The sequence below is a fragment of the Dipodomys spectabilis genome, unplaced genomic scaffold (assembly GCF_019054845.1).
Source record: "Dipodomys spectabilis isolate Male_0828 unplaced genomic scaffold, ASM1905484v1 ptg000092l, whole genome shotgun sequence".
Lineage (NCBI taxonomy): Eukaryota > Metazoa > Chordata > Mammalia > Rodentia > Heteromyidae > Dipodomys > Dipodomys spectabilis.
This window is the reverse complement of record NW_024870769.1, coordinates 5,898,835-5,910,526: the sequence shown is the minus strand read 5'-3', so window position 1 is coordinate 5,910,526 and position 11,692 is coordinate 5,898,835. Positions and strand designations below refer to the sequence as shown.

Below are 11,692 nucleotides of genomic sequence, written 5' to 3'. Positions count from 1 at the left end.
CACAGCTATAATACCAACTACTCCAGAGGAGGACATTGTGAGGGTTGAAACCACCTTGGAAAAAGTTAATGAGATCGGGTCTCAGTCTAAAGATTGGCGTGATAGGAGCACAAACCTGCCACTCCCCCAGCCACATGGGAGACATAAGTAGGAGGATTACTGTCTGGGGTAACTCCTGACAAACACTTGAAATCCTATTGGAAACATAGTTAAAAATGGGCAAATGCCTTGGCTCAAAGGGTAGAGCACCCACATAGCAAGTGCAAGGCCATGAATTCAAACTGCAGTAACACACACACTCACACATACACACACACACAGCACTGTCATACTTCATCAATGAGCAATCGTCATCTTGGGCCATGAACATTCAGATTCAAGAGATGGCCAATGGCTCCTTAAGGCCCTGGGTCCATTGGAAGGTCAGAGGAAAGAGACATTGCTTGCCCTTGCCAGGAGGGCAGCCTTAGCTGCTCCAGTGTGGAGAGTTGGAAGGAATCCTGGCATAAGGCCCTGCCTGAGAGGAGTCAAAGCTCTTGTAACACTCCAAGGGGACAAGAGGCATGCCAAGCTACAAGGCCCAAACCAGATACATACAGACAGTATGCAGTTCCTCCAAACCCGGGCTGGAGTTAGTGTTATGCCAAAATTAACCGAAGATCAAATTCTCATGCAGGAAAAAAAGATGTTTGTTCATTCGTTCATTCCCTTACCTAGGCTTATACACCCCAAATCCAAATGCTAATCCAAGGTTACAATTTAAACTTTAGATTTTTCAGGGACAGCAAAGGTTAAAACCAATGCAAATATTCCAAAAGCTGGCAAACTCTGAAATCTGAAACACTTCTTATCCCAAGCACTTTGCTTAAGTGATGCTCAATGTATAAATAAAACAGGCTTAGAAAGGTTTGTCAACTTGTCTCAAATCACATAGAAAGTACCTCAGTCAGGGTTTAAACCCCAACCGATCTGATGCCAAATACCAGGCTCCTAACTGAAATGCAAGATGGAAATTTTTTCTATTCTATAGCCTATCTGTGATTCTTTTACTATCTGAATTATATGCCATCAAGAACCATTGGTTTTCCTGGCAGAAGCTGCGGGTTTGTTTGTAGTTTTGCCCATTTCTTGGCACATACCCCAAGTTGAGCAGTTCGACACTATGCTAGTTAGTAGTACACTTGGAGTAATAAAAGAAAGCACAAGTTACTTGCTTTTTTTCCTAAGTATATTTTCAGTAGGGGTTTATGAGAAGGGGAAGAAATTTAAGAGCAGCAGAACCAATTTTGCGTCAGAATAAAAGAGTACCTGGATCCCAGGTGCAAACAATCCTTATTTGTATCAACTGTTCCTTTCTTCTTTCACCATCTTGTAGCACAAAAGCTCAGAGCTCAAGGCAAAGCATGTAGCTTTATTGCAGTTCAGTTCACATATAAAACTCAGTTTATGTATCTGGTTTGTGTTGCAAGAAGGGTGCCATCCAAGTCCCAAGTATAAAAGTAGGAATTTAAAGACACTGTAATAATATTGCTGTTGTTTCATTAGGTGTTTAATCAGCTCTAAGCTTTCACCAGACATAAGAGCTATCTACTGACTTCCAAAACGTCAGAGTGTAGTGAAGAAATATGTTAAGGAATTTTGTAGGCAGAACGTAAATTCAGCCGGGTAAAATACTATGATTGGTACTAGTTAACGATGAATTTTATTGAAGTAATCAGAATTCAAATGGATAGGCGAGAGGCACAGACAACACCTAAGGTATGGTAATGTTTTGCCTCTCAGCTGAGGTAGACACATGTAGTATTTCTTTTTCTTTTCTTTCTTTCTTTTTTTTTTTTTTTTTTTTTGCCAGTCCTGGGGCTTGAACTCAGGGCCTAGGCACTATCCCTGAGTCTCATTGTCCTCAAGGCTAGCTCTCTACCACTTGAGCCACAATGCCACTTCTGGCTTTTTCTGAGTAGTTTATTGGAGATAAGAGTCTCATGGGCTTTCCTGCCCAGGCTGGCTTTGAGCCACAATCCTCAGATCTCAGCTCAAGTAGCTAGAATTACAGGCATGAACCACCAACACCCAGCCAAGAGAGGCTGTTTTTTTGTTATTTTTTTTTATTGGCTGAATACTTTCATATATACTGTTCATGGTGTTCTCCGTCCAGTGTTCAAAAATGAAGATGGCAAAATCATCAAGGATTTATGCTTCTTAAGAAAGAGGTAGCATTTCACAGATTCTTTTTCATCTCATATTACATGAATTTATGAACTGTTTGATTATACAGGAAGCAAAGGACAAACTGTGACTATTACTAGCACAAGAGAAGTATTAGAAGGATAACCTTGGGTTAATGGGTGTGTGTCTGTATATGTGTATGAATGTGTGTGTATAATATATATATATATTTTTGAGACAGTCTCTCTGTACAACCCAGGCTGACTTCCCTAGTGCTGGGACGACAGGCATGAGCCACCACATCCAGCCTGGAAGAATAACTCCAAGGTTTCCAAAGTGAAACTAGCAGGAAATGTAGCCTTTCCTCATCTAAAAAAAATTTTTTTAATCAGAAAGTAAACAGATCTTTGGTGATGACCTTCCTCTTTAACTTGTTTGATAATCTTCTCTGTCTCCTTGTATTGCTTTCATCCCAGCCTCTTGGCTCTGTGTGGGCAAATGTTCTGCATGTGTATTGCAAGGTGGGCTTGGCCACATGCAAGGCAATACCTTAAGTAGCCAAGAAAATACCTAAAATCCAAACCATAATATGAAATCTGGAGAAATTCAAGAATCACAGTGTTCTTGAGGTTGTATATGTTAAGTGTCAGTTAAGTGATTCAACCACTAAGGACTCTAAGCTGCGGAGAAAGGGACGCCCCTCAGGAGTGGCAAAGGCCTTGAGAATGGGTGAGCAAGAGGACTTTGCAAGGGTTCTTGGAAACAAAAGGCTTTGAAATGTGGAAAGACCTATTGTTATTCTGTGTGTAGAGGTTTTTCCAAGAGGAAGATTTATTTGTCTAAGGAAGAAATAGGCCCAACTTTGGGGAATCTTAAAAATAAACCAAGCTGGGCACTGCTAGCTCACACCTGTAATGCTAGCTACTCAGATGGCTAAGATCTGAGGATGGCAGTTTGATCCCATCCCAGGCAGGAAAATCTGTAAGACTTTTATCTCCAATTAACATCCAGAAAATCAAAAGGTCCACTGAGGCTAAAAGTGGTAGAACACTAGCCTTGAATGAAAGAACTCAGAAATAGTACTCAGGCCCGGAGTCCAAGCCCCACAACCACGAAAGAAAAAGAAAGAAAGAAAAGAAGAAAGGAAGGAAGGAAGGAAGGGAAGGAAGGAAAGGAAGGAAAGGAAATGGTCAGGAAAGAAAGCAAGCCAGCAGTTGCCTAGGGCAGCTGTCAGGAGATTTCAGATGTGTATCAGGTGTTCCCAGGGCACCACAGACTGTGGAAATGGTCCAGGCTGCTAACCTGCGATTGTCATTTCAGATTCATGACAGATGCTGCCCGCCGAGAGCAGGAGTCTCTGAAGAAGAAGATTCAGCCAAAGCTCTCACTGACCCTGTCCAGCTCCGTGTCTCGAGGGAATGTGTCCACTCCACCACGCCATAGCAGTGGAAGCCTTACGCCCCCTGTGACCCCACCCATCACCCCCTCCTCTTCATTCCGCAGCAGCACTCCAACAGGTGAGTGGGAGGTAGAGAGGTGCTGGGGACAGAGGACAACAGCCTGGACCCTCCGCTGATCTCTGAAAAGTGTGTTGATCAGTTCACATATTCATTATTGAGGAACTAGTTAAAGATGATCAGTGTGTTCGTGCTGATTGTATGGCTATCTGGAGGCCTTCCCATTATGCATGGATGAAGTGGCTGGTATGTTGGGCTTGCCCCATCAGACGAAGGAGCTTATAAAACAAGACTGCCATGTGATGGTTATTGTTGAAGCCGAGTGGTGCCACATGGAGTCTATTCTCCCTAATTCTCCTTAGTTTACATCGTGAAATGATTAAGAACAAAACCACATTTGGAACGTCTCCGGGGCGCCAGACAACAGAGCTGTGGGAGTGGACGGGGGCCTGGGCTCTCTCTGTCCTGTACTTGCTGGAAGCAATGGGAATCAGAACTGAAAAATCAAAATATCAACTCAGTTACTCTAGAAAGTGCACTGGGCTTGTTACTGGGGCTTCTCTGAATTCAAGCTACTCCCTATACTGATTCTCTAAGGTCACCCCAGTGTGGGAACAAACCAGAGTGAACAGAACACACTCTGTGCTTTACATCAAGCATGTAAAAATGTGAAGCATCTTCTTGGTCCTGTCTGAGAAGCAGAGAATGGATTTTCCTTCCCCTTAGTAAGAGTATAGGCATTTGTCCAATAAATACACAAATGAACTTAGCATTGCTGTCATGACTGTGTAGAGAGGAACTCAGTGACAGGAGCACTCCAGGGAGATACTGCCCTGGGTAGAAAAGCTTCCTTGGGGGGCTGGGAAGGTGGCTCAGTGGTAGAGCACTTGCCTTGCATGCCTAAGGCCCTGGGTTCGATTCCTCAGCACCACATAAACAAAAAAGAAAAAAGCCGGAAGTGGTGCTGTGGCTCAAGTGGCAGAGTGCTAGCCTTGAGCTGAAGAGCTGAGGGACAGTGCCCAGGCCCAGAATTCAGGCGCCACGACCGGACCCAAAAACAAAACAAAAAAAAAAAAAAAGAAAAGCTTCCTTGGGAAGATGGAGAAGAGTCAGTAAGTAAAGGGAGAAGGAGGAGCAGCAGTGCAGTTGGAAAGAGGAAAAGAGGCATGCTCCAGCCAAGAGCACATGGCAAGGGGGCCGGTGTAAAAACTGCAGGTCGTAGAGCAGAACAAATGGTCAGGATGCTAGAGGAGGCAGCAGAAGTACAGGGCCTAGGGAATCATGGCCTTCATTAGTGATTTAGGTCAATTCCAAGAGTGAAGAGAAGCCACTTACCATCACAGCAGCATCTTCTGAGTATCCATCACCTCACCAACTGGAAGTAAAGCTGTCTTTCTCTTACAGCCTATGAATGTCTTTTTTAACCATCTCCCATCAGAGATGACCACTGTAGCATTTCTCAAAAAAATATGTTTCAGGGGGTGGGAAGGTGGCTCAGTGGTAGAGTGCTTGCCTTGCATGCATGAGGCCCTGGGTTCGTCCTTAGCACCACATAAGCAAAAAGAAAAAATCCAGAAGTGGCACTGTGGCTCAAGTGGTAGAGCACTAGCCTTGAGCTGAAGGGCTGAGGGACAGCATCCAAGCCCAGAGGTCAGGCCCCATGACCGGACCCAAAAAAAACAAAACAAAAAACAATATGTTTCAGAATATTACTGTTAACAGTCAGGGTTATGGCACAAGTGGTAGAACACCTGCCTGGCTAGCAAGTGCAAGGCTCTTGTTCAACCTCAATATCATCCAAAACAAACAACAACAAGAAAAAGCAGAGCTTTAATTTCAAAGGTGTGTATTAGGGTAAACATCTTCCTAATGAGTCCAGAATAGCCAGAATTCCCACCCGAGCTACTTTCTTTATTGGTGATGTCACCTTGAGCAAATCACTAATGCTCAAGGCACATGTGTAAAACGCTATCTTAGCTCTGGGGAAGTGGTGGGAGAGAAGGGAGCTTTTAGGTTACAGCTTTTAGTTCCCCGATAGAGGATGGGACCAGTCTCTTGCTCTTTTCTCTTTGGTGTCCTGGTCATGAGGTGAGCAGTTTTGCTATGCCATGCTCTCCATGATGTACCATTCCACCACCAGAGGCGTAAAAGCAGTTGGTCCACCCATTCATGAAACCATGGACCAAAATAAACCTTTTATCTTTATAAAATAATTATCTCACATATTTGTTCCAATCACAGAAGGTTAACTTGTGCATCAATACTATCTCTGCAGACTTTTGTGTAAGCATTAAATATCATAGCATAGTATGGTTTTCAACTCATTCTTTAGCAACAGATCAAGATCATTCTTCTAGAATACAAACTTCTGTATTGGTCCCTTAGCCATCTTTATATTTTATTTCCTGAAGACTGGCTTTCTAACATCTTTATGTGTAACATTTATTACAGAAATCTAAGGAATAAAAGAGAGCAAAACTTTGGGTGTGTAGTATAATGTTGCTATCCTCTTTTCTGGCTGTTTGTATAATATTTATTTACATGGAATATGAATCGTGGGGACAGTCTCCAATGAGGTGTGTTTCATACGTGAGGTAATATGACTCATTGATGTCCAACAGCAAATCAATAAGAACCAATTAGTAATGAATGCCTAAGAACTCTGTGAAAATCAGGACAGTTTAAAGTGAGAGTTTATTATTTTTCATGTAAGACTATTTGGAAGAAATGGAATCATTTCCTTTGCTTCAGACATAAAGAAATCTTTATGACACCTTGTTCATTTTAGCAATTTCCCACTGAAGGAATTAATTTATGTTGTGGCAAAGATGTATCATTTTCAGTCTGTCAGGGTCATTGATAAATTATTTGCTGCTTGAAGAACATTCCATGTAAACATCAAAAATTAGCAAGGGAAATGGTTTCTTAAGCCCCTAGCCTGAACAGTTCTGATTGTGTGCATTTTTCAGTGTTTGGAATGTTATTTTACCTGTAGTTAGAGAGATCAATTTACAGGACTGGACTAGTGCGGTTCTAGTCACTCTTTGTCAGGTTATAAATAATACTCACATCCGTGCTCCCTACATTCAGTCTTCGAGGTTCCATATTCAAATGCATTCCTTAGTCAGAAGTAACAGTAACCTTGTACAAAAATTCATTTATAAAATATTCTTTAAGCTACATGTGCTCCAGGTACTGGTGGTTCACACCTGTAATCATAGCTGTGTAGGAGGCTGATATCTGAGGATCACAGTTGAAAGCAGCCTGTGCAAGAACGCCTGTGAGACTCTTATCTACAATTGACCACCAAAAAGCAGGAAATGGAGCTATGGCTCAAATGGTAGAGCACTAGCCTTGAGCACAAAAGCTCAAGACATCACTTAATATAATTTTTTCCAAGTCTTTCCATTTCCTAACAAATGGGACAATGTCATTTTTTTCTGATGGAGGCATAGAATTCCATTGTGTATATATACCACATTTTCTTGATCCATTCATCTACTGAGGGGCATCTGGGTTGGTTCCATATTTTAGCTATGGTAAATAATGCTGCAATAAACATAGTTGTGCTGGTAGCTTTAGTATATGGGCTTGTTTGTGAACATTTGGGTAAATGCCCAAAAGTGGGATTGCTGGGTCATAGTGGAGCTCTATGTGTAGTCTTTTGAGGAACCTCCATACTACTTTCCAAAGTGGTTGAACAAGTTTACACTCCCACCAACAATGCAGTAGGGTTCTCTTCTGTCCACATCCCCTCCAGCATCTGTTGTTATTAGAGTTCTTGATTATAGCGTTCTAACTGGGGTGAGGTGTTATCTCATACATATTTATAAGATGATTTCTTTGTTGCTTTGTATGTCCCTCCCCCATGGTATAACCCCTGTTGTCACTGTATTTGATGTTGGTATACTTTGTAGAAGGGAAGGGAAAAAACAAATTGTTCAAATAGGGATGCAGGTGGACCCATTGCAACAATGTACAAGACATTATGTGGAAAAACCAACTTTGGCAGAGGCAGGGGTGGGGGTAGGGGGGGAGGGAGGGGCAAATGGGAAGGGGAAACAAAGGAGGAGGCAACAATGCTTGATAAGAAATATACTCATTACTTTCTCCATGTAATTGTAACCCCTCTGTAGGTATTTTGAACAACAACAACAAAAAAAAAGCTCAAGGAGAGTGCCCAGACACTGAGTTCAAACCCCAAGACCAGCACCAATTTTTTTTAAAGGATATACTTGAAGAATAGACACATTTGGAGTCAGCTCTTAGAGTTTCAAGTAGACCTTTTATGTGGGAGGGGGAGGGTGGGGAGGGGCGGTAAACTAGAATTTTAACTCAGGTCTCACACTTGATTGGCTTACTTGATCACAGCTGGTTCTCAACCACTTGAACCATGTCTCCAGCCCTGCATTTTGCTGGTTAATTGGAAATGGAGTCTTATGAATTCATGAACTGCCTGGGCAGGCTTCAAATTGTGATTCTTCATATATCTACCTCCTGAGTACGAGTGAGCCACCACTGCCTGATTCAATTATTTCATTCTTGGAATCAACACTTGTTTTTCAATTTCTAGGGATCTACATTTCTTTTCTTTTTTTTTTCTTACCACTCTTGTTTTCTTTTGATATAGTAAAGAGAAAATAAAGAATATGTTTACTTTTTAAAGGCTTGGAATGATTAAGCAAACCTTTCTGTAAAGGACCAGATAATTCATATTCAGTCTCTGCAGCCTATGAGATCTCTGTTTGGCTTTGCCTTTGTGGAATGAACACAGCCATAGCCACGCATGAACAGATAAGTGTAAGGTGCTCCATCATAAGGAAAAATTTTTGTTGGACTTTATTTACAAACCAGGCTAATGTGTCCCACAGTTTCATAGAGTTGTAGGATTTAAAGAAAAACATGGCCAGCGGATCTGAAAATAAAGTGTTAGAACAATACCTACTGTATTATTTATGTTTTTATTTTTTTTGGTGATATTAGGGTTTGAATTCAAGGCTTTGAGCTGTGCCACACCTTCAGCCCTTTTGTTCTGACATGTGTGTGCGCATGTGTGCGTGCGTGCAGGTCCTGGGGCTTGAACTTGGGGCCTAGGCACCATCTCTGTACTTTTCTGGTCAAGACTAGTGCTCTACCACTTAAGCCCCAGCTATACTTCCAGCTTTTTGTTTTTTTGTTGGTTAATTGGAAAAATATTCTCACAGACTTTCCTGCTTGGACTGGCTTAAAACCGCAATCCTCAGATCTCAGCCTCGTACCCAGCTCTTTGCTCTGATTTTTTTTTTTTTTTTGTCATGGGGCTTGAACTCTGGACCTGGGAGTTGTCCCTGTGCTCTTCAGCTAAGGTGAGCGCTCTACCACTTGAGCTACAGCACCACTTCCAGCTCTGACTATTTTTGAGAGAGGGTCTTATATTGATGCTGAGGCTGGTCTGGACCATGATACTCATACTTTCACTTCCCACCATAACTGAAATGACAGACACTATTTACTGCCTTTTTTGTTGAAATGGATTCTCACAAACTCTGGCCTGGAACCATAATTTTTGTAATGTCCAACTAGCTTATATTACAGGCATGAGCTGTGGACACCCATCTCATTTATGTATTGTAATGTTGTGTTTGACTTTTATACCAGCCCCACAGAGATAACATCGTTATCCTCACGCATACACAAAGGTGTGGCTCGTTGGTAAAGTCATGTCAGTCTTTTCAAAGAATGTGGTCGTCCCAGTGTGCTAACTCTGAGTTCATTATTACCACATTAATGTCTAAAATTCTGAATTAAACCTTCCACAGACTAGCTGCCCCAATGACTGATTAAAGTGGTGCCTCTAAATTCAAAAAACAAATAGGTGAGAAAGTACTGAAACTGTCTTGTTGTTCACCTTCATTCACAGGAGCCCCTCCTCCCACTCCACCATTCCCACAGCTGTCATAACGGAAGAGCGTACCAGGCTGTTTTCTCTAACAGTAAACGGACTCCAGAAAGCCAGCAGTTCACTATTCTTGTTTGCAAGCCAGTACTTCAATATTCTTGTTAAGTCGCTATCTTGAAATTGGCAGCGACAGGAGCATTTACAGTAATGAAATTGGCAAGCCTGAACTTCTCTGCTTCATTCTACCATTGTTTTCAGTATTTGTCAGCTTAATCTTAGTTTGCAGTTCAATGGTTCATGGTCTGAGTCCAGGAATAAACCTAAAGTAACATAAACCTGTAAGTAAACAATAACCATTTCAAACAGTGGAGTACCTGGCAGCAGCCCACAGCAGTGCCATGGGTCAGTACATAGAGGCGTGTATTGTATTGTATTGTTCAGTGAAAACATCAGGTTGCAACAAAGTATGCATAATCTGATCTCAATTTTAATCTTCATTTGAAACTCCCAAAAGTTAACCGTGGTTACCTTAATATGTCAAGCAGTGAAAGCTATGTTCTCCTTTCTCTTTTTTTCATAATTTCTAAAGTAAGTCTTTATTACAGTTTAAAAATCACAACAATTTGGCTTCATATATGTAATGTGAAGATATACAGTTGCTGGCATAAAAGAATTGAATGGGTATCTTTGCTTCCCATTAATTTAATTGACCTTTCTCGGGAGAGGGCTGAGGTCATCCATCATGAAAGCAGGTTCTCTTAGTTATCAATGCCTTTAGCTTAAAGTAATTTCTTTTCTCCCTGCTTTATTTTCCAATTGAACTAGTAACTTTAAATCAAGCTGAATATTAAAATCACATGGAAAAAATTTAAACTCTTTTTGCCTGGGCTTCTCCCCAAGACTTATTCAGTTAGAAGATAAGAATTAGGTACTGGGAACTTTTCAGAACACTCTCCTGTAGTGATTCAAATCTATAATCAGGAAAGAAACCATTGTTTGAAAATGTGACCCAGGGGCTGGGAAGTTGGCTCAGTGGTAGAGCGCTTGCCTTGCATGCATGAGGCCCTGGGTTCGATTCCTCAGCACCACATAAGCAAAAAGGAAAAAGCCGAAGTGGCGCTGTGGCTCAAGTGGTTGAGCGCTAGCCTTGAGCTGAAGAGCTGAGGGACAGCGCCCAGGCCCAGAGTTCAGGCCCCACGACCAGACCGCCCCCCCCCCAAAAAAAAAAAAAGAAAATGTGACCCAGCTAGCCAAGTACAGGTGGTTCACACCTGTAGGCTAATTCATGGGAGGATCATGGTTCAAGGCCAGTCCAGGCAGAAAATTTCGTGAAATGCACCTTCTCAACCTGTAGCAAGGCACAATGGCATACACCTGTTGTTCCAAACAACTCGGAAGGCACAGATTAGAAAAATGGAGGTTCCAGGCTAGCCCAGACAGAAAAGTTCATGAAACTCCATCTCAGTGGAGGGAAGCTAGGTGTTATGGTACACTACTGTTAGCTCAGCAAGGATGGGAAACCTAAAATAGAGCAAGACCCTATCTCAAAAATAATCAGTGAAAAACAGGGCTGGAGCTGTGGCTCAGAGGTAGATCGCCTGCTTAACAAGTATGAGGTCCTGAATTCAAACCTCAGTACCACACATACAAGTGACTCATCTACTTGATGTACGGGTGTTTCTAGCTTGGGTAAATATATTTACAGTGGGTGGAGAAAGGTTACTTGGACTCCAGACATGAGCCCAGGGGGAATTGAACTAATGCTCACATGTGTCTCAATGGGATAGCCATAGAGAGTACGGGCAGTGTTGTTCATTAGAATAGCATCATATACTCACTCCTGGAAAATCATTATGTTATATATTTTGGCACACTTGTGGGGAAAAATCCAAATGTTTAACCAGAGAAAAGCACCCAAGGAAATCAAACCTTTTTGTATATGTTTTCTTATTTAGACTATTCATATGTTTTAGTTTCTCTACTGTTTTCTTTTACTTCTTGTTCCTTATAGTGGGCTTTTTCACATTTATTTGTGGCTTCTCCAGTAAGGTCAAATTTATAAAGACTTTTAAAAATTTTCAGGAGTTAGTGATATCCAACAAGTCATTTTTCAAAGGAATGTGTGAAGTATGGAATAACCACAGACTTAGAGAACATTGTGCATTTACAAGGTGGATCTGACTGCAACTTC

At 41.7% G+C, this 11,692-nt stretch overlaps 1 protein-coding gene across 3 annotated transcripts in view; it reads left to right on the top strand.

Moving 5' to 3' along the window:
* Jazf1 (JAZF zinc finger 1) overlaps positions 1-11,692 on the top strand; it is a 324,222-nt gene that overhangs the window by 266,684 nt on the left and 45,846 nt on the right. For all 3 annotated transcript variants that reach the window (XM_042685064.1, XM_042685067.1, XM_042685066.1), the window contains exon 3: positions 3,487-3,683. In XM_042685064.1, coding sequence (XP_042540998.1) covers positions 3,487-3,683 — 197 coding nt within the window. The remainder of the gene's footprint in view (positions 1-3,486; positions 3,684-11,692) is intronic.